Genomic DNA, 22,665 nt, shown 5'->3' on the forward strand with positions numbered 1-22,665 from the left:
CTCCCTGCCCTCTGCTTGCCCTCCCCTGCCTCTTTTGCCTCGGAGCATCTCCTCCCTGCCTCCCCCCACACTCTCACTCACCTCTCTGCCGCAAGGCAGTTAGGTGACCGCCAGGCAGCAGAATGCAGGCCTAGTGCTCAGGCTCTTGCTGCACTAGCTCTGGCTCTGGGCCAGCGGTAAGGGCTTGCAAACATGCCTTACGGCATGTTTGCAACACTGTGCACCAGCAGTGAGCCAGCGCGCACTGTTCAAAATCGGGCCTCAAGTCAGCTTCAGTGTCAGTAGTTTATTGTCCAGAAAGGAGGTAGACATAGGACAGTCGTGGCTGAGATCTTACCAGAAACAAGAGTTGAAATAACAGCAGTTGTTGATTTGACTGGGGAAGATTGTTTATACATTTCTTCCATGCAGTTCATAGCAGTTGGGGAGAACAATTTAAGCAGGAAAACAATTAATGGGAAAAGATTAACTCAGGCCCCTAACAATATAGCCTGATCTGATTGAGCCCCCACCCTTTGCATTAACTTCACACACATACAAAAGATTGTAATCTCCCTACACTCTGTCTAGTTGCACTCTCCTTCACCAAAAAAGAAACTTTGGAGAGAGGAAAACCAAACAGAACCAAGGAGAAAGACCAGTTTTTGAAAAGGTACTGAGAAAGGAGGTGGGGGCCTGGAAAGGGGGAGGGATGATGCATGATGACCTCATCCTCATGTGAAAGGGGAACCCGAACATGAAAGTTTCCTTTCAGGGAAATTAGCTGTCATATGATGTGTGTATTGAGCAGAGAAATGGGGAAGTGCAAGCAGCATTGAAAGAACTGGGGAAGAGGAGAGACGTTGGTGAAGAAAGGTCCAGAAGGAGAAGAGGGAGACAGACAGAAAGCAGGGACAGAAAGGGGGCTTCAACCTGAAAGAATAAGCATTCTGAGGCAGGGCCTGCATGGCCTCTGCAAGGGCCCAAGGGGAGCGGAAGCCCCTGTTGGGGCAGGATGAGGCCCCAGAAAGGCCTGCCACGTCCCCTTTTGAGGGCAGAAAGGCGGCCTGTGCAGCCGTGCTGCTGGTGGAGATTCTGGAGCGGACTGCTTTCTTTGGCATCGTCTCGAATCTCGTTCTGTACCTCAACAGCAGCAACTTCAATTGGAGTGGCTCACAGGCTTCACGGGCTGCACTGCTCTTCATTGGGGCTTCCTACCTGCTGTCGCCCATTGGAGGATGGATTGCAGACGCTTACCTGGGCCGTTACTGGACCATTGCCTTCAGCTTCCTGCTCTACCTGATATCGGCCTGCTTATTGCCCGCCACGGCTTCCCAGGATGGGCGACTCTTGCTGTGTGGAGAGATGCCAGCTTATATGGTTCAGCCCTCATGCCAAAGCAAGAGCACAGAGTGCAAGCAACAACTGCCAAGCCAGTACTGTGCCCCTTTCATGTACTCTGGCCTGCTGCTCCTGGCCCTGGGCATCAGCTCCGTCAAGGCCAACCTGACACCCTTTGGTGCTGACCAGGTAAGGGAGTTCACCTCACATTCTCCTTCCTTTTTGGGGGTGGGGGGTGGGGGTGGGAAACCAGTAGACTTTGGCTCAACCTCTGCTGCCTCTTCAAAGCCAAGGATGGCCTGGAGATGGCTCAGCAGTATCACAAAGATGAACACTTCCAGTGTACTGAGTTTTCACCCAGAGTCACTACAAACAAATGAATGACAAACTTTGTAATCATAGACATTTGGAGAAAAACAGGTGGTTGTCCATTTTCATTTTTGAAAGTGTGTTTTTCTAGCCTTGGTAGAGAATGACCTATGCTATGATTTAAGTTTCAGAAGGTATGGTGTTCCTGTGCTTATTTTTTTCTTTGGCTAGCCTCTTGTGATTTTAATTTGGTTTGTTTGCACCTGTTAGAACATTATAACTCTGAACATTTGAAGTTGCAAACACACACACAACTAGTGTGAAAAAGGAGGAATATTTTCAGTGAGTTCCTTGGGGATCCAAGGAAGGTTGTTTCTATGTACTTGTTGAGAGTGTTTTGGTTCCTCTTACCCAAATCCCAGAACTTCATGGCAGAAGGGTAGAACTGCTTTCTCTTTCCAGAGCCTGGAGGATTTGGTGCCACTCCCCTAATACAAACGCAGTCCTGCTTTTTGTTCAGAATCTCTGAGGTTAACTCTTTGTGTTCCCTCCATTGTAGACTGAGTTTCTAATGCCACTTTGGGCCCAATCCTATCCAAATATCCAGCCCCGGTGCAACTACAATGCAGCCCCATGGTAAGGGAACAAATGTCCCATACCTTAAGGAGGCCTCTGTGACTGCTGCCCCACTACAAGATGCGGTGCATGCCCCATTAGCACAGTTGCACTGGCACTGGAAAATTTGATAGGATTGGGCTCCCAGTTGCTCTGCAGGAAGGGTGGTCAGAATATGGTTTTGGCCAGGATAAAAATCAGTGGTGTGTGTTTTAATTTAGGGGGAAAAATCAGATTTTTAAAATGTAAATCAGATTTTTAAAAACATTTCAGCTAAATGATTTTTAAAATATAATTTGGTCAGAATCCATAGTCTCTTAAAACTGAATGTGTTGTCCTCTTATGAACTTATGGCTGTTTTATGAACTGTGGAGAAAAGCAGCTCTGTCAATTACCAGTAATATAGGCACAATAATTCACACATTTATGGCTTCATCTTGGAAGGCAGCAGAAACTGGCAACCATTCACCAGAGGAGTCATCCACCTGATCCATCTGGGTGATTTTTAAACTCCTGTTTTATACCTAGTAAGTGCCTGATTTCTGCAGCTGGCACAGAGCCAATGCTCTCATTATAAATATTTATGACTTTACCTATCAATTTGCATGCACTTTTATTTAGGGAGCATGTAAATAATAAATGGAAAATGTAGATTTAAATCAGGGCTTTAAATTGGCTGTTTTTTTCTTGGCAATTTAAATCACCTTGATTAAAATCAGTCTACCCTTATTTTGGCATTTGCTAAAGAGAGATTTTAATGCCCCTTCCCCCAGTTCCCACCCTCAGCCCAATTTTGTGCATCCTTTGTAAACCCATCCTACCCTCTTTCCCTTTCAAGCTAGAAAGATGTCTCTTCTTTCCTGTAAATCCTTCGCTTTCTCATGTTTACCTGTGTGATTCATGTGCAGTGCAGGAGACAGTACTTTTTCCCCAAGGGACAGAATGTGTCAGGACAGGAGCATCCGTGTATATTAATATCAACATCATTATTACCCCTTCAAGTTGCAGCTCAGTTCATTCCATTCTCCTTCATTCTTCCAGTGTTACTCTCCATGCATATCATACATAATACGTAACTTAAATAAATTCACACAAGTTGCAAACTCTCAGACATTCTTACTGCTCCACCGATACTTGGATTGGCTGGCCTGAAAAGAGAAAGAAAAAGAGAGAACCGACTGTCTTCCAGTTTACAAGAGCTTCCTTTCCTGGTTGTCAGAAATCCAATCTTACTGTACTTGTTCAAAAGGTTGTGGCTTCAATCCCTTGCCTTGTTTTCCTTGCAGGTGACAGACCGTGGCCGGGAGGCAACGCGACGTTTCTTCAACTGGTTCTACTGGAGCATTAATATTGGGGCTGTGATTTCCCTGCTAGTTGTTGCCTTTATACAGCAGGATGTAGACTTCTTTATTGGCTACACTATCCCTGCTGCCTGCCTGGCCCTTGCCCTCTTAGTCTTCCTCCTGGCTGCCCCCACCTTTGTCACAAAGCGTGCCACGGGCAGCCAAGTCTCCACCATGTTCCAGCTGGCCTTTCAACGCAGCTGCTGTGGTCAAGCACTTCGGAAGAGGACCACCAAAAACAGGTAAGAAAGAGAATGCCTGTTTCAGTTGAGCAGGATGGCCTCATTGCCTCCTCGTATCAGCGAATGGAATGGGGCTATGTAAGTGTCATTTAGTCCTGTCAAGGTAGTTATCTTCTCACTAATAATGGCCGTAGGAGGCTGAGTGAGACATTGGTCCATTTAACCTGGTATTGACTGTCCAGGCCTTTCCAGGGTTTCAGATGCAGATCTTCTGTAAGCAAAGCATGCATAATGGAATAACTAGGAGAGCTGCTTTGTTTGTCAACATGGCGTGGAGAGTGACTATGTGAAAAGAGTCCTTAAAGTATTAGAGAAAGTCTCTTTCAGTTGTGCCTCAGAAAAAGCATTGCATCCTCTTTACCCTTGAAATAGGTAGGCCTTCTTTATAGCTTGGGCAGAAGGTGAATTCCCCACTTTAGACAGTGGACCTACAAGTGCTTCTTAATACACTTGACTCAATGCCCAGGCTCGGAAGTTGCTGAAAACTTGATGTGAAAGAGATGGGTACCCTCTCTGTCTTGTACAGGGTGCATTGTTGTAGGCACCATTACTTTGGGATCTGATGTAACAGTCTTGATTCCGAAAAGGGATCTGAAGGTGAAATTGCTACTTCAGGACAACATGCTCAAACAAACTGCCTTTGAAACCCAGAATCTGTCCCCTATTATATTTTAAAAGACTTTATACATTATTTTCTCTCGTTTCTCTGCAGAGCAGGCAATCCTCAGTCAGAAGTTGAAGCTGCTGGTCCAGGGCATCAGCCTGGGGGGCCTTCAGATGAGGATGTCTCCAACTTCCAGGCAATGATGAAGATCCTGCCAGTGCTGCTCACTCTCATCCCATACTGGATGGTCTATTTCCAGGTAGAGCGCATACAGGAACAGCACGGTCCTACTTCCCTGCTGCAGTTTGATCTATTTAGCAGGTGGAGCAAAAAGGAACAGAGGGTGGAGGATGTGCATCTTTCCAAAATTGTGTCAAAAGTGTAATGATGTCATTATGATGTGCATCTAATGATATGGAACAGGGGCAGTAAAATGCACATTGTAATGATTTTAAAATGTAGGGTAGGTTGAACTAGATATTGTGGAGTTATGCCCTCAGGGAGGCAGGATTGACAGCAGCTCCCTGTAGAATGTACCCAGGTTTGCTCATCAGTAATGTATGAAATGGCCTCTGCATAGAACTAGAACGACCTGATGCAAAACAGAAGAGGGGTCCTGTAGCTTTCATATTTGTATAGAAAATGAAATGTGATTTTTCTGTTCCCTGCACAGCAATGCATGTAATTATTTCTGTCTAGTTATTCTTCCATGCTGAACCTTAATGTGGTCTGCATGGGTTTCCCATGAAGTCTCCTGGTCAGCCACTGGCCAGATCCAGACCTGATTTTTTTCAGCCACCTGGTTGTCTCATGAGTCTTTAGACCCTGGACAAGCTTCATCCACCCAGATCCTCTCTTCTGCTCAAATTTTAAGAGTACAGGTTGAGACTAATTATTTGTGTGGGTTCCATTCCAAGCACTCAGGTGGATAAAAAAAATGCACTATAGCAAATCAATTAAAAAAAACAAAGTTTCTTTGCTCCAGTGATTGAAAAACAGCCTTGCTGACCTTTTGACTCTAAGATAAGAGTCATTAAGAAGACAATCCATCAGCACTTCACTCAGCCAATGCAAAATGATCCCTTTCTTTCACTTTCCTGGGGCATTTGGTGGGCCGCTGTGAGATACAGGAAGCTGGACTAGATGGGCCTATGGCCTGATCCAGTGGAGCTGTTCTTATGTTCTTATGTATGTGCTGGGGGAAGGGAGGGGTCCAAAGGAGAGAGAAGGATTGATGGATTGTTAGCCTGCTGCCCTCTCTCTCTCACTCTCTCATTAAGGAGGCTGTTGTTAAAGGACTGTTCAGTTTTTTAAACTGATTTTAAAGGGATGCATTTTTCCCCTTTTCCAGGGATCAGCACATTCTTTCTCATTTGCAGGGGCCATTCGTGTTGAGTCAAATCTGTGTATAAAAAATCCGTGTATAAATAGGCTGGACCTGTACTGCAGTGTTTCTCAAATTGTGGGTTCCAAGTAATGCTGAACAGGATCAGGTTGCAAAATTTGCTGTAGCTTCAGCTACCAGGGAAGAGAAGGAACAGAAAAAACCGAGGCCTGTCAGTTTCATTTTCCCCCTGATTCTCATTTACTGCCATAACACAGCTGTAAAATTGACAAGTGGTTATAATAAAGTAGAAATGAAATGGGCATTAAAAGCCAAAGAAATGAAAATGGAAATGTTTCTATTCCCATCAAATTTTTAAACAGGTTATAAATTCTTGGTTTTGGGTAAGTGTGCATTGCCAATAAATTTAGAACTAATTTTCCCAAAGAGATATTTGTGAGAGGACAGGAATGCACTGACAAACAATTGAATAGATTATTTTAAAGCAAATTGTTAAAAATTGGCTAGGAGGATAGCTATTCTGGTACCAGCTTATGATGTTTCTGTACAATGCAGCTTCATTTATTTTCACAGTGATGTTCTGGTACTTGAACGAACTGTTGAGATAATTCCCCACCCCTGAAAAAAGACAGTATGTTACTCAGTGGTTCTCACACATTTAGCACCGGGACCCACTTTTTAGGATGAGAATCTGTCAGGACCCACTGAAAGTGATGTTATGACCAGAAGTGACATCATCAAGCAGGAAAATGTTTAACCATCCTAGGCTGAAATCCTACCCACACTTACCCAGGAGTACCGTATTTTTTGCTCCATAAGACGCACCTGACCATAAGACACACCTAGTTTTTAGAGGAGGAAAACTTACTTTTAAAGTAAGCCTGCCCTCCCCCTGTGGTGCCTGCGCAAATGAGGACCTTGCACCCAGTGCGGACCTTGCCCCCTTTGTTCTCCGCCTGCCCTCCCCCTGTGGCGCCTGTGCAAATGAGGACCTTGCCCCCGGTGCGGACCTTGCCCCCTTTGTTCTCCGCCTGCCCTCCCCCTGTGGCGCCTGTGCATATGAGGACCTTGCCCCCGGTGCGGACCTTGCCCCCTTTGTTCTCTGCCTGCCCTCCCTCTGCAGCACCTGTGCAGATGAGGACCTTGCCCCCAGTGCGGACCTTGCCCCCAGTATTTGCTCCATAAGACGCACACACTTCCCCCCCCCCACTTTTTTGGGGGGAAAAAGTGCGTCTTATGGAGCGAAAAATACGGTAAGTCCCATTGACAATCGTTGTTAAAAGAATATACATAGTAGCTTGTTAAAAGTACAGGTCTGTAATATTTCCCCAAATGCAGTCACATCCCATGGTAGCATCAAGTCTAATATATTAAAAATTAAATATTAAAATGAATGTGGACCCACCTGAAATAGGCTTGCAACCCACTTAGTGGGTCCCGACCCACAGTTTGAGAAACACAGAATTATAAACTTATGCATGTCAAGTTTATGAATTATAAACTTGAATGCATGAAGTAAGGCTCTTTGCATTCAATCGAACCTACTCCTAGGTAAGCCTTTATAGAAGTGTAGCCTAAATTGATTATTAATCTACCTTTTAAACTGATTAACCAGTTAATGGTGAAAAATATTCTGAATATTCTAGTTCTGAATGTATGATATATTCTTTGCTTGCTATGGAAGAGAACTGTTTATGGCACATGTAATTGAGTTTTTTTATATTTATTGTGATTCCTGTATACTTAAACTGACCACACTGCTGTGGTTTCATTTTCCATTCTGTTGCAGCCCTACTCGTTACACGGGGTACGTGCCTTGTAATATGTGTCTGTCATTTGTGTGGAAAGCACAGTTGTTGTAGTGGAACTGGCACCAAGGGCACAGCATGTAAATAGCCAGTTCTGCATAACTAATCACCGGACAAGATATTAAATGCTTGTTTTTGATGCTGGATTTGGTTGGGCATTTCCTTAGTCTTTGATGCATTTTCTGTATGGAGTTTCAAGAAACGTTTACACCACTGATGAGTAAAAGTCTCTGAAGATCACAACCAGGTTTTTCACATCACAGCCCATTACTGTGCATTTGCATGTGCCCATGAACCAAAAGACAGTATATGTATTTCTGAGAGCCAAATGATCCATTACATTAAGCACACTTTAGCCCTGTGTGGTTCTTTAACCTCCCTGCATTACAATCTCTGTGCATGAACTGGAGCTTGTCCATGACTTTGTGTACCTTGGCTCAATGATCTCCGACACTCTTTCTCTCAATACCGAGTTAAACAAGCGCATCGGTAAAGCAGCTACCATGTTTTCCAGACTCACAAAGAGAGTCTGGTCCAACAAGAAGCTGACGGAACATACCAAAATCCAGGTCTACAGAGCTTGTGTCTTGAGTACACTTCTGTACTGCAGCGAGTCATGGACTCTTCGCTCACAACAGAAGAGGAAACTGAACGCTTTCCACATGCGCTGCCTCCAACGCATCCTCGGCATCACCTATCAGGACAAAGTTCCAAACAACACAGTCCTGGAACGAGCTGGAATCCCTAGCATGTATGCACTACTGAAACAGAGGTGCCTGTGTTGGCTTGGTCATGTCTGAGAATGGGTGATGGACAGATCCCAAAAGATCTCCTCTATGGAGAACTCATGCAAGGAAAGTGCCCTACAGGTAGACCACAGTTGCAATACAAGGACATCTGCAAGAGGAATCTGAAGGCCTTAGAAATGGACCTCAACAGATGGGAAATCTTGGCCTCTTAGCGTCCCGCTTGGAGGCAGGCTGTGCAGCATGGCCTTTCCCAGTTTGAAGAAGCACTTGCCCAACAGACTGAGGCAAAGAGGCAAAGAAGGAAGGCCCACAGCCAGGAAGACACACCGGGGACAGACTACATTTGCTCCCAGTGTGGAAGGGATTGTCACTCCAGAATTGGCCTCTTCAGCCACACTAGATGCTATTCCAGAACCACTTTTCAGAGCGCAATACCATAGTCTCCCAAGACTGAAGGATGCCAATGATGATGGTTCTTTATAGTTACATAGCAGGTGCTGGGGGAGGAGGGAATCAGGCTTGGGACCTTGGTGCATGGGAAGGGGAAATTTTATTTAACTTTTCCCCTCACATTGCAGTCTTGTCAAAATTGTACCACCAGTGCTGCTGCTATTACCCCTGGGATGAAAGCTGCTATTGACACCAGTAGAATCTTCTTTTCCAGGCTAATGGCAGCTTTGGGATGTGTTTTTAGTTGGGACCATGGCACTAGGGAAATCCTGATCATCCCTGCACCTGCTACTTAATTTTTTTTAAGCCAAACATCCTGGGCCATACAGCATGTTTCATGTGGTGTATAGCTTTGCCTGTAGTACAGTCTTTGGAACTAACATGACAACAACTTCCTGTATGTAGCAAACACTGTTGACATGATCTCCAAATAGCTTATTTCTTGTTACCAGCTTGGGCCAAGTTAAGGTGCTAGTGACCTGTCCAGTAGAAGCACCTCTTTCTTCTTTAATGACATTCCTCTTCTGTTGAGTTTTAGATGCAGTCAACTTACTACCTGCAGGGATTGCACCTCTTCATCCCCAACATCTTTGAGAACAGGCAGCTGAACATCAGCTCTTTCTCTGCATCCACAGATAATGGCTACACGGTAAGCTGAAAAAAGCAGATATCAACTACTTTGCCTATGGGAGGCAGAACATTGTGGTTTAGTCAGCCCCAGAAGCCTTGGAAAGGGTTTCCACTTTAGCCCATGGAACTGTGTTTCATGTCTGTAGATGTTCCGTAATAGTGTCATTCTGTAACATGGTGACTGGGATTCGGCAGGATGTATTCACTAGTGTAGCTGGCATCTGGGACCATGACTCCTGATGTCACCCTCTACCCTGGAAGTGCCTGAGCCGGAAGTAATTGTGGTGATGTGATGATGGAGGGTGATGGGTTATAGCACTTAGGAGCAGTTGCATGGTGCTCTGAGTGATCAACCACTTTTTTTGCTTCCCCCTCCTTGAGAAAAAAAGGCGAAGGAAGTGGTCAGCTGCTCAGAGCGGCCTGCAACCGCTCCAGCATGCCCACGAGAGATGCATGAGAAGGTGCAGTACCTCCTTTGTGTGCACTCTGAGCAATTGCTTTTTTGTGAAACTGCTTTTTTTTGTGAAAAATTAGCAGGAGAAGGTACAGAAGAAGGGGATGCAGGAGACAGCACCATGGGCAGGGAGAATAATGGGCAGGCCAGCTCCACTTCCACATCCACTGTCGTGGATGCAGGTTGGCACCCCCCCCAGGTGTGGTACCTTGGGCAATGAACCCCTCCTGCCCCCCTTCGCTATGCCTCTGGATGTATTAGTGAGCTCAAGTGTTGCTCCAAGGTAGGGAAAAATGGAAACATTGTTTGGAGAAAGCAAGAATATGAGACTGAGTTCCTAAAGCAAAATTCCTTCTCGTCTTCCTAAGCACAATCGACCTTTGTGAGCGGAACAGCTGCTGACAGACTGCTTGTGATTCTAACTATGCTCACAGGCCTTGATTAGCCCAGAACAGAAATTGCCGTATTTCCCCTTGGATCACAAGCTGGACTGTGATCAGGGAGGAACCAAAATGTGAGGAAAATATCTTCTGTATAGGGTGGACAGTGAGAGATTCTGGACAAAGACGTCAGATGTTTGTGTGGCAACAGACTTGTTTCTCAAGGGGATTGCTTCTATTTCAGGATTGTACGTAAAAGCATCTCTTTTATTGGAAGGAGTAGAATGATACTGTATTGATTTGTCTGTATCCCTGTGCTCTCTGACATTGCCAGTCCATTGTGTCTGCTTGGTGCCTGTGTGGTCGGTACTACAATTTGTCTCTCAACTTCATTCTGTTGGGGGACCCTCAGGAGCAAGACAGTATACCATTTGGGGAGCTGGAGCGGGGAGGAGGAATTGCCAGAATTAGTACCTCTTCCCCTTTTGCGCAAGCAGGAGCCAGTGATCTTGCAAGATAGGATACAACCCTTTGTGCGCCCAGGTGATAGCTTATGAATTACTGGTGACAGCAAGGGTCGACTCACATAGCCAAACTGTTGTGTTGAAAACATAGGTTGAGCAGATGTAGGTTTGGGCAAAATGGCTTATGATTCTTCAATAGGTGTCCAGTCTGCAACTCAGTTCACTTGTCATGGCATTGCCTATCCTAGTTTTGATGCCCATTCATGGTAAAATGAACAGGAATGGAATTGTGAGCTGTGAACCTTTGGTAAAGCACTACTGCTGAGCTCAGCAAGCACGTCAACGTGAATCCACTGAGTGCGATAATTTGGTTGAGTGACTTGGTCTTTAGCAGCTCCATGAAATGGACTCACTCACTGTAATCACCCTATACAACAGATGTTCTCATGTGCTTCAGGTCTGTGAAGTAGGCAACTGTAGTGACTCTCAAGGAGGAACTGGTATTGTTGCTGGTCTCCATGTTTCTTTGTCCTGACCCCATTCTCTCTCTAGTTCCCAGATGCCTGGCTCCTGTTAGCTAATGTGGTAGTTCTGGTGATTCTGGTCCCGCTCAAGGACCGAATCATAGATCCATTCCTGGCAAAAAGGAAGCTGTTGCCTTCAGCACTAAAGAGAATGGCTTTGGGTATGTTCTTTGGCCTGGCCTCAGTCATTGCAGCAGGTGAGTCATTCATTCATTAGCTTGTATCCACCACATCTCTATTTCTTGAGCTGAAGTTCAAAACATTATTTTTATGCTTAGTAATTTACAAAGTGCCATCAGTGTTATTGGCCCTTTACATAAAGACAGGTCTCTGCCCTGAGGGGCTTACAATCTAGAAAGATTTGAGTTTTATTGGCCACTTGAGAAACCAAGTTTGTCTACACATTCCTGACTAGAGGAATCAGGAGTGCTTCTGAGTGCTTCTGAGAGTCAGTCTGTACATTCAGAAATATGTAGGGAGGGGAAGACTGCATGTTTTTGAATGCTATTCTGGGTTTATGCCAGCACTGGCATAGTGGTACCAGTGGGACATGTGCTGCATCCTGCAGTTGGGTGTCACTCACTGGGGCCTCCTCAAAGTAAGGGAATGTTTGTTCCTTTACCTCAAAGCTTCATTGCTTGAAAGCACTGACATAAGGGGTTAGGATTGCACCCTAAGTGTATGTAGAATACATACCCACTAGGGAAGAAGTGAAGCTAGAACCCTACTTTGAGACAGACACGTTAGTCTTCCATAGGTAGGGAATTTTTGATGTGACATGCAATCCATCATGTCCTCCCCCACCAGGATAATTGTGCTTGGGTCTGTTTTCTGAAGGTGCAGATCTGTCCCTAGACTTGCAGTGCCAGAGGACTAGGATGCTTTGGCCAGCACTGCTCTCCTACAAGGCTGTATGACTGGCAGAAACCTGCACAGCTGGGGTGGGAAGGGAGATCAGTGACAGGGAGCATCTGCTTTGCATGCAGAAGGTCCCTGGTTCAATCCCTGGCAGCATCTCCAGGAAAGCTTGGGAAAATTACCATGTCTGAAATCCTGCCAGTCACTGTAGACAATACATTAGGTGGATCAACATCTGACCCAGTAAATGGCAGCTTCATATATGGCCCACAACTTGTTTTCCTGCAGTGACCAAAGGGTATCCCAGGTGAAAGATACCTACATTTTCATAGCCCACCTTCTGCACAGCTGAATGTGACTATTCTAGCTGAAACAATCTGGACATAGACAAATGAAACTATTTTATAGGACAGGCAGCCCAATCTTACCTAACTCCTGGTATGACAATGCAGTTACACAAACATGGCATGCACTGTATACCAGAGGAGTTTTGGCCTCTGGAGGCCTACTCAGAATAAGAGGACATTTGTTCCCTTGCCCTGAGGTAAGCTTGGGTACTTGGACCTGGTACTTCTCCTTCTAGCTTAATAGGAGAATGCCCAGCCTCTTACTCCCTCTCAGTGCCCTCCTGATGAAACATCAGCCTTTAAGACTCCTTAAGCTGACATTTACATATCTTGCAGCAATATAACAACAGTTCATCAAAACAATAGTCAGGGTGGAGGAAAGCAATTCAGAACATTAATTGGAAAGCACTAAAATGCACTGAAGTGCATGATGTAGCTGTCTTGTTGGCTGTTAGCAGGCAGAGCTATTGTTGTACGGGGAATACTCTTGTTAAAGGAATGGAAACTGCTAAGGGGTCCTAAAGTGAGGGAGAGGGCTCCCTAGATAGAGCCCATGTATGCTCTATGGTTAAAAGGCCCCATCTGTGAAGTGCATATGGTGATACTGTGCATGTTTTCCTTTGGTTTTAAACACTGCTGCTTCCCAACAGGTGTTCTAGAGACCAGCAGGCTGAGTTACGTGAACAACAACCAGACCATCTCACAACGAATTGGGAAGGATAACTATATTGCAGCCTCACTCCCCATCTGGTGGCAGATCCCCCAGTATCTGCTCATTGGAGTCAGTGAAATCTTTGCCAGCATTCCAGGTAAGCAGCACAAATGGTACAACAGCCTTTTCAAGCACCTTCTGGAACCCTGGGGCAGAGGCCACTGATTTGGAGCAGGGGAACAGTGAGCAGGAAAAGTTTCAGCCCTTTTCCTCCTTCCATTTCTCTGTCCCCCCATCATAGTCAGGCTACATCTGCATGTAATGTCTATTTGTTTGTGTGTTGTCTTTCTGAACAAATACTCAAAGCAGTGTACAAAAGATAAAGACAATAATAACACATGCAGAATTTGGAAGAGATCAAACACATACCTGAAAAAAAAAAGAAAACAGCACCCACGCAGCCTTTAAAAAAGCATAAATCTACTGGTATTATCCTCTACATTCTTCCCTCTTTCCCAGGGCTGGAATTTGCCTATTCTGAAGCTCCCAAATCCATGCAAGGAGCCATCATGGGTTTCTTCTTCTTCATTTCTGGCATAGGATCACTTTTAGGATCCGGCCTCTTGACATTGCTCTCAGTGCCAACCAATGGTTGGATGAATTGTCCAGAGGATTATGGTGAGTAGTAGAAAGAGAGATGTATGATACAACTTTGGACCTGGGCTATGGTGATCTGTGCTCTGGTGACATCAAAGTTAGACTGTTGTAACAGGCTCTGTGTGGAGCTGCCCTTGAAGACAGTTTGAAATTGCAGTGGGTGCAGAATGTGGCAGCCTGCTGGGTCACTTGTATAGTCACACATTATGCACCAAGGTGCTTAGAGTATTCTCTTGGTAGGTGTGGGACCCTCCACCTGGTCTAGCTGAACCTCATCTGCACTGATAGCAAAGCTGGTAGCAGTGGTTCTTGTGGGCCCCCCTGAAACGTCTGGACCATATTTGGTTATGATGGAAGAGAGGGCAGGGCAAGAAGGTACTCAGAGAGACAACAGAAAAAAGTCAGGCTGCTTTATGCAGAGAATTCAAAGCAGGGATCACCAAGATCAGTAACTTTCCCAGCTTTCAGCGCTGGAATCTGCTGACCTCCTTTGGGTGCACTAATGGATCTTCCTCTTTCCTTCAGGGAACATTAACAATTGTCGGATGGATTTTTATTTCTTCCTGCTGGCTGTGATTCAGGCAGTAACCTGCCTTCTCTTTGTCTGGATTGCCGTTCGCTATGACCGTCAGCAGCGGTCTACCTCCTGCTTCCCCTGCGTTGGACGTGAGGGCAACTAAGATGCTTCAGGACTGTAAGGAGGTTCCGCTCATCTCGGCATGAAGCCAAACAACACTGCCATAGTGCATGGCTAACCTATGGGATGTGGGATGTAAAGACTCACGTAAAAGGATAAGAAAAATTAATGGAGAACAGAACCATCCGTGGCAACTAGCCAAGAAGCTTGGGGAACACAGCCCCATATTCAAGGTTCACTAACACCTTATTTTCAGAAGCTGTGTGTGACTAATTGGAAAGCTGAGAGCTGAAATTATCTTGCGATACAAGCCTCTGTGACTAGATTAGGTAGACTCTTGTCTGGCCCAGTAAAGCTGCTTGTAAGAGCCAACAGACTCTTGCCCCTACCAGTACCTGAATTTCTCTCTGCAGTAAGTCATCCCTCTCACTCTACACAGTTTTTTAGTCCTTTAGTCAGTCATGGCAACTTCATGAAATTCTTCTTTTCAAGGTTTTCACTGGCTAAGGCCAGGATGGGTGTACCAAAGACAGACTGAGAATTGAGGAAATTGCAACATTCCAGGTAATATCCAGTGACAGAAAGGTGATATATGATATATTCTCTTCTGTGAACTGATTTAGTCTCAAGAATACACATTGTCAGTCACAGTGTGTTATTTTTTGCCTTAGAGCTGTGGTTCTCAGACTGGGGATTATGGCCCACCAGTGGGTCATGACCCAATTTTTGGTGGGTTGCAAAACTGACAAGCAGATAGCTAACGAGGAAAATGTAAGGGAAAGGAAAGCCCTATGAAATCCAAAATGGAGCAGCTTGTGCGCAGTTACTCATGAGTAGGTGAACGTGCCTCACTCTGCTTTGAAGATTAGGCCGAGGGGAATGCAAGGCCACCAGAATGGTCCCAATCAGTTGAACATGGAGCTCAACAGAAGGCGATTCCTGCCTTTCCCATAGTAAAAAGGATAAAAACAGAGGCATGAGCAGCTGGTTAAGTGAAATTTTTTGTTTAGTCTCGTAAAGCTACGTGGATCCCAATAGACCATTGTTTTAAAAAGTGGGTCCTGGTGCTAAAAAATTTGGGAACCACTACCTTAAAGGAAACAACTTCCATTGCTCTCCTAAGTTTACACTTCAGCTATACTGAAACTGGTGAATCTAAATATTTTGATTTTACATAATATGACCTCATCTTGTGAATATGGGGGAATGAATTCCCAATGGAAGTCATCCTTTCAGTTTCCTTTTGGAAAGTAAAGCACTCCTGACCTTCTGCTTGAACATATACTTACTTGCAGATGCAAGCCACAATGTTCTAAATCTAAAAGGAATAAGTATGTATATTCAATAACCTTTCCTGACCTTTAAGCTTTGCCTCAGTATTCTTTTCAGAATGGTAAAGGTTGGAACACAAGGATCCGAGCAAAACTAAAACACATGACCCCACAATGAAACGTCATCAGTAGTTGGTAGGGTGGAAGATATCCAAGGCAATCCTAGTGACTGGAAATGGGTATCATCTTTTTTTATAATTTAGCAGAGTCTTTGAGTTTGTCCAGAATATCGAGCATACCCAGCTGGGCTAGAATCCATTGCAGCCCATTTCAGGTGAAGCTTTGAATGTGCTGGATTTGTTCCTCAGCTGTCTTCATGGGTTGTTTTTTTTTTTTAAATTAAACTGCTGATCATATTCCTGTAAAAACAGTTCATATTTGACTTCTGCAGAATCTCAGATAAGTGCTTGTGTTGGCCATTTCCCAGAATTAGAAAATTTAGTCCTAAATGGTTTATTATCAGTAGGCCTGTAGCTTGTCAGCTTATTTAAGGGGTAAAGGGAGAAAGGGAGTTGTTTGTAGCAGCTAGAGGGACTTGTACAGTCAACCAATTTTAGGAGGGCAAAACTCCTGTACCTTTAATATCTTGTCATGTAATGATGAGGGAAGCTGCAGCTGCTTAAATTCTCCCTTCTACATGTCTATTAATGGTAAAGGAAACTGCTGATGGGTGGTGCTGGGAAATAAGAGGTTGCCCCTACTGAGAGTGACCAAATGGGGTGGGAACCTGAGACCCTTGCCGTGGGGCATTGTAAGTCAGTGGCAAAAGGAAGGAGGCTGCTAGGTTGGCACTGCAGAGGCTTGCAGCTCCTGGCTGGCAAACTGCAGAAAGGCTATTAGTTTCATGGCCCATGCCCACATATTGCATCGTGGACTTGTCAGAAACAGCATATGCTTATTGGACCTTGCAAGGAAATTGAATGGCAGCCTAGAAATATTTTAAATAATAATTGTACTACTCCCACACCTCTGACAAGGGCCTTAGATTGCTTAGACCAGTGGTTCCCAAACTGTGCACCATGATGTCTACGGGCACTGTGGCAAACTCTCAGGGGTGCAGCGAGATGCCCCCAGCAGCCACTTCTTACCGGCTCTCCCAGGTGCCACCATCTTGAATTGCATGAGATTGCTGAAATCTTGTGTAATTCCAGATGGCAGTGTCCACGAGAACTGGACGATGGCGCCACTGCAACAAGGCTACATGACTACAGGGTGTTGTGACTGTAGTAAGTTTGAGAACTGAGGAGCTACAGTGGTTCTGTTCCATTTAGTCCAAGTCATGGTTTAGTCCATGATGGTTATAGATAGGATCCAGAAAGGGGGTGGCTCTCAGGTGTCTGGCCTTGACCTGGCTAACAGAAAGTATTTTCTACAGAGGACAAGACTAGTCTCCCTATCAGTAAGAAAACAGACACAAATCACAAAGTACAAACACAGAACTGCATTGTGGGTTTGTTTTTTTAATTATTTATTTCATTTTTTAACAATGTAAGAATTAAAAATCTTCCATAAATAAAGGACTTGCCTGGCAGCCTCCCAGTACTACAGGTATAAAATATGAGTGATTGTACAAAACTGTCAAGGACACCAGGCACGCAGCCAGGGTAAAAAAGGACTGGCCAGTACTCTCTGGAGCTCTGCCCTCACCCAGATTCAAGGTGGGAGACTGGGGGGGTTTGAGGGTAGAAGAAGAGCCCCAGGCTCAGACCGAAGGAAGGAAGGAAGGAAGGAAGGACACTCGCTGTTAAAACCATCACAATGGACACACACTGGCAATGAGAGTCAAAGCAATAAGGGAGGTCCAGGAGCAAGCCCCTGAGTTCCCCTCCAGAGCACATCACAGTTGGCTTGCTGCTGGTGTTCTGCTGAGTTCAAGTCTGCGAGCCCCTCACCCCACCTCAAAAAAAGCCTGGTGTGGGGGCTGGTGAAGAAGCAACCAAGAGAGGTGTGTTCTTCTATGTCCAGGAGCGAGAGCTAGCTCTACGGAGATAGTAAAGGGTGGGTTGACTCTGGCTTGTGAGTCCTCCTCAGAATGAAGAGAGCATGGACTTACTGGTATAGCCAAGAGAGATGACCTCTAACATAGAGATCGAGAGTATCTCTGGCCCAGCTTTCCCTGGCAGAGTGACCTGGCTAGTTTCCTCTTATGCAGAGCCCTCACTCGAAGAAAACGGTAGAAAGCCCAGCTGGATGATTCTGGGAAAGCACCCAAGGGGAGCAAATGCTAGTCCCTTATTGGTTTGCCCATATGGGTAGAGGTGAAGCACCGGAGAGCCTGAGGTCAGGAGCTGCCCCGGATCCTCTCCATGTAGCTGCGCAGCTCATCAGGATCATGCAGCCCCATGTCCTCACACACCCAGCGGATATCATCCTCACTGGCCACCAGGATGGACTGAACAGCAGGAGCGGAGGCAGGGGGGCTGGGGGCAGAGCCGGGAGGATTGGCAAAGGTCACAAACTCCACACGCTTCCGCCGACCACCCACCTCCCTGCCCTCTTTCTTCCTGGACAAGGTGGCGGTAAGGGCTGGGCTTCCCTGTGCAGTCAGGCCCAGAGTACTGGCAGAAACTTCTGTTTCTGGCCCTGTCTGAGCTGGGCTGTCTTGAGCCAAAGCCTCCATCTTGCCTTCCTGCCCCGTGCAACAGCAGCACCCATCACTGGTGCCAGCAGGGTCAAGGGGTTGGTCTTGGCAATGCTGGCTCTGCAAATCCAACTGCCGACTCAGCTCCTCCTGGTCAGTGCCCAGCCAGACCCAGTTGTGGGGCTGTTGGGTGGAAGAGGCCGTTCCCAACCCAGCATCAGGAGGCTCCTTGCGCTGGTAACGGAGTACAAAGACCACACAGTTAATGAGGAAGATGAAGATGGCAAGGCAGAAAACACCCAAGAGGACATACATGCCAATCTCCAGGTCTGTCACTCTTGCAGGGGCCTTCACCATCTCATCTTCCTCCTCCTCCTCCTCCTCCTGCTCAGTATTCTCATAAGAACTACCACCTGGACCCTCAAATTTGGTCATTGGTGGTCCCACCCCCACTGGGCCACGCCTCTTTGATCCCCTCCCACTCTCTGTGACAGCTGCAACTGTCACTGCTTCCCCTGACATGGCTCCTTCTGCTCGCTGGAAGGGAGACTCTCCATGGGGACGGGGATCCCGTTGCCGTGGGATGCTGGTGGTTGGGAGGTGCTGGCCAAAGTTGACCTCCAGCCACATTGTGCCTTGAGCGAGTGGGGCCCGATGCTTGCCTTTGCGACAGGAGTCTGGGGGATGCAGGCTCAGTTGCAGGAGGGACCCTCGGCCTGGTCCCTCGGCCATAATCATGGGCTGGACCTGCTCCTCATCCACATGCACGGAGATCACACTCGGGTTTAGGGAAGAAAGTGAGAGCATCACCTCACGCCAGCCATAAAGCTCGACAGGAGCTGAGGTATGATCAGAGAACACCAGCCAGACACTCAGCACGGCTTCCTGCATGGAAAAGGACATTTGGTTTACAAGAGGAAGAAGATTACAGAGATCATATGAGCACTCAGGCACACACACACAGCTTAACGCAAGCTAAAGCTTGCAGCAAGTCAGCAATGGCACCAGTTTTTATGCTGGAAACAAGCTCCGTCACCTGATCTTTCTGATTATGGCTTGTCTAGGTCTGGGAGTTTGAAGCCCTGAGAGGTTGCTTCAAGGAGTCACTGAGGACCAGAAGCATGCATAGTTCAATGCTAAATGAGAGCTGCAGGATTTAGTCAGCTTTCTAGAAAGGAGAGGGAGTCCTGCAATCTCGAGCAGCAGCACACAACTGCAGATTTTCTCCATCCTGTTCCTTTTCACCAGCTAGTGCAGAGAAACTCATATTATGGGGTGCTCCATCTCACATTTATATTACTTGATTTTGCCTGGTAGAGAAGAGACGGAGATGCAAAGCTGCTGATTTGACCATATGTGTCCACTTTAATGTAAAGTTCCAGCCTGGATAGGTTACAGCAGCACGAGGGTTACATCTTAAGTGTGCCTATTCAACACAGCCTATTATCTTGGTCCAAAAGGCAGATGAGCATTAAACCCAGCAGCTCCTCATTGTGGCTCTTCCTTTGCAACCCTACTGCAGCACCTTCTCACCTGCTTCAAGGAACGCAAGGCTGAGAGCCCCTGACACGTGGCGGTGAAGACATTTGGGTGACCCGGCTCCACAGAGAGTGCCAATGAGAGGCCTGACACCAGCTGGGCCTGCAGCTCAGAGACAGAAACCTTCTCCTCTGACACCACCAGGGTCTGCTCCCCCAGGATAGAGTCAGAAACCGGAGATCGCACCTGAACCAGGGGATGGAGGAGACACAATTACACTCAAAAAGCCACAGTGGCGAGAACCTGTATGCATATCTGTGGATATCCCACCTTATCCATCCCAAATCCAAGCTTGTAAATAGCCACAAACCCTGGTCTCCAACTGAGTACCAGTCACAACCACCTGTTCACAGAAGTCTACTCACCTCACTGCTTTACTTTTGGCCAGTCTATTAACTCCCCAGTGTCAAAGGGGAACGTGCACATTCAGAGCACATGCACTAGTCATCAACAACTCACAGATTCCAACCTTCAAACTGGCCCATCTCTAGCAGATATCAACCAGGGCAGCCCATCCATGAAGCCTACTGAGGTGGCAGGGGGTATCCACCTCTGTCCACTCACTGGCCCCCCGCTGCTCCTCCTCCCATTGCATGGATTGGAAAAGGAAGAGGGGGACGAAGAGGAAGTATGGACAAAGAGGAAGTGATTGGTTGATCGTCACCAACACTCTAGCCTACCACCGTCCTCTCCTCCATGCTTCCTCATACACTTCGTCCCCCATTCCTTTTCCAACCCAGGTAGTAGGAGGAGCAGAGGGTGGCAAATCACCAGGTTGGGGGGGGGGGGTGACCACAGCATTTGGCACGTAGACTCTGTTGTCATCATGCATCAAGGTAAACTTCTCACACCCCTCAGTCTCAGCAGCCAATAACAACAACCCCTCCATCCAAGTTTTCTTTCCATAGGCTTCCTACCTCCACAGATGTCATTCCTGGTTCACGACCAATCACCACATTCCCACCTTCCAGTGTCGCCACTCGAGGGTCCTGGACTCTAGCATGTTTCTGCACCAGATGTGAGACATCCAGCAGCCAATCAGAGCCTGGCATGTAGGTCAGATGACGGCCACCATCTAAAGGGTGAGCCACAAAATGGGCAAGGAAACGAACTGCGGCACGCTGGTATTGGAGCCGGCAGCTACGAGCTCTCCTCTCAGCTTCCTCTCCACCACCTTCAGTTTCTGCTGGGCTGTTGCTCGGAGAAGGAATGAAATCATGCTGAGCATGGCTCACTGCAAGTGCTAGAAACACTTCACATACAGTATCTCAGTTATCTTTTACAAGATTCCTTTAAGGTAGGCTGCTGTTATCCACAAGGAAAAACCACATACGTCAGGTAGCTTCTGCAGAATGTTTCCAATTGCAAAGTGTAACTTTCTTTTACAACAGGAAGCAGACCTTTGTCCCTCAGCAAGTGAGCATTGACTACCATGTGCTCATTTACTTGTGTCCTTCTCTTTCCTGTCCCTTTCTCTTTCATGTCTAACCTTTAACGCTGTGAGCTCTCAGGGACATGATCTTCTAGAAGCAGTTTTATCACCAAATATAGCACACTTATGGGCAGTAAACTGTTATTCTCATCATCTCTATCAGCGTGTTCTTGGTATTTATTAAACATGGTAGAGGCTCTTGTTTTTCAAGCTGTGTTAGTGCTTATTTGTTGATAATTGAAAACTTTTAAGGACCTTGTAGGTAATATAATATCTCCAGTCTACTGGAGATATTAATTAATTAATCTTTTTGCAAAAATCCAAACAGGAATTTCTTATTGTGCACCAAATGTATACAGGCTTGCTTGTTTCTGTACTTCTAAGCCGAGGTACTGCATACCACCATATGGAACCCTCTGACAGTCATAAAAACCAAACCTTCTATCCAATCTGTCCCAAATCTGGCATGGAGGAACTAGGTGACTGTCTCCACCGTCCCGCCAAATCCATGGAGACATGAGGGAGACACAGCAGTTGAAAATCTTACCTGATTCTTCAGCACCCCTCTAAAGTGTGTGACCATATTTCATCAGGGATATGTCTCTCCCCTTTGTGTTTATGTCCTTGAAATGGGTTCCAGAAGTTTCCTTTTTATTTCTGAGGGCACTGTTTTGTAATTTTGAAGAAAATCTATCAAGTACTCTGGGCACAATCCTAACCACCTTTCCAGCACTGAGGTAAGGGCAATGCAACTCTGAGGTAAGGGAACAAACATTGCCCAACCTTGAGGAGGCCTCCGTGACTGCCCTCCCCCAACTGCAGGATGCAGCACATGCCTCACTGGCACAGCTATGCCAGCGCTGGAAAGTTGCTTAGGATTGCACCCTTTGTTTTATTAGCCTTCAAAGTTTTGAATGGGGGAATTGTGAGGCTGGAAAGTTGCAGATCCTCTATTTCAGCTGACATTGCTGCTATGGGTGTGATTTCTTTGGCCTCCTGTCAACTAGGTGTTGTGCCTTGATAGCTGGGCACAAATTATAGGAACAAATTACTGGTAATGCCACCTGCTAGAAATTGTTGTTCTGATTTGCTGTTCCTGGGTTCAGAAAAGGGAGCTGCCTCGGTCACCGCTCACCCATTACCCTCTCTAAGTCTCTCTGTGGCAGTCTGAATGTTGCTGTCTCAGTTCCACAGCCTGGAACCTAAAGTACTCTCCCACTCACACAACTCCTGAATATTTGACCTGGAGAGGTGCATTAATTTGTGTGTAAAACTTAATAGAAATGCAGGGTGTCTGTGTGCACTTCAAGCGAAAAAAGGAGAAACTGAGGTCCTCGCATGTTTCATCGGTCCCTTTTATTCTCCTTCTACAAGGTTACCTGGAAAACATCTTG

At 46.2% G+C, this 22,665-nt stretch overlaps 2 protein-coding genes across 2 annotated transcripts in view; one reads left to right on the forward strand and one right to left on the reverse strand.

Moving 5' to 3' along the window:
• Nucleotides 1-945: 945 nt before the first annotated feature.
• SLC15A3 (solute carrier family 15 member 3) lies at nucleotides 946-14,950 on the forward strand. The gene is made up of 8 exons (XM_066630798.1): nucleotides 946-1,509; nucleotides 3,531-3,829; nucleotides 4,542-4,692; nucleotides 9,324-9,434; nucleotides 11,266-11,434; nucleotides 13,093-13,251; nucleotides 13,614-13,772; nucleotides 14,277-14,950. Exons 1-8 carry the CDS (start codon nucleotides 946-948, stop codon nucleotides 14,429-14,431), a joined length of 1,767 nt encoding a protein of 588 aa, XP_066486895.1. The 3' UTR covers nucleotides 14,432-14,950.
• Nucleotides 14,951-17,258: 2,308 nt separating this feature from the next.
• The window catches only part of TMEM132A (transmembrane protein 132A), a 30,747-nt gene continuing 25,340 nt past the window's right edge, over nucleotides 17,259-22,665 (reverse strand). Inside the window, exons 9-11 of the mRNA XM_066630789.1 lie at nucleotides 20,757-21,030; nucleotides 19,834-20,025; nucleotides 17,259-19,185 (exon numbers count right to left, since the gene is read on the reverse strand). Of these exons, the coding sequence (XP_066486886.1) occupies nucleotides 18,001-19,185; nucleotides 19,834-20,025; nucleotides 20,757-21,030 (1,651 nt within the window). The 3' untranslated portion in view covers nucleotides 17,259-18,000. The remainder of the gene's footprint in view (nucleotides 19,186-19,833; nucleotides 20,026-20,756; nucleotides 21,031-22,665) is intronic.

This window comes from Tiliqua scincoides, chromosome 1, assembly GCF_035046505.1.
Source record: "Tiliqua scincoides isolate rTilSci1 chromosome 1, rTilSci1.hap2, whole genome shotgun sequence".
Classification (NCBI taxonomy): domain Eukaryota; kingdom Metazoa; phylum Chordata; class Lepidosauria; order Squamata; family Scincidae; genus Tiliqua; species Tiliqua scincoides.

Bases quoted from the DNA above. Each gene is read 5' to 3' on its own strand.
- SLC15A3 (XM_066630798.1), top strand. From the start codon at position 946: ATGGCCTCTGCAAGGGCCCAAGGGGAGCGGAAGCCCCTGTTGGGGCAG. The intron at 9,435-11,265 runs GTAAGCTGAAAA...TTCTCTCTCTAG, and splicing joins CCACAGATAATGGCTACACG to TTCCCAGATGCCTGGCTCCT. The intron at 13,252-13,613 runs GTAAGCAGCACA...CCTCTTTCCCAG, and splicing joins AATCTTTGCCAGCATTCCAG to GGCTGGAATTTGCCTATTCT.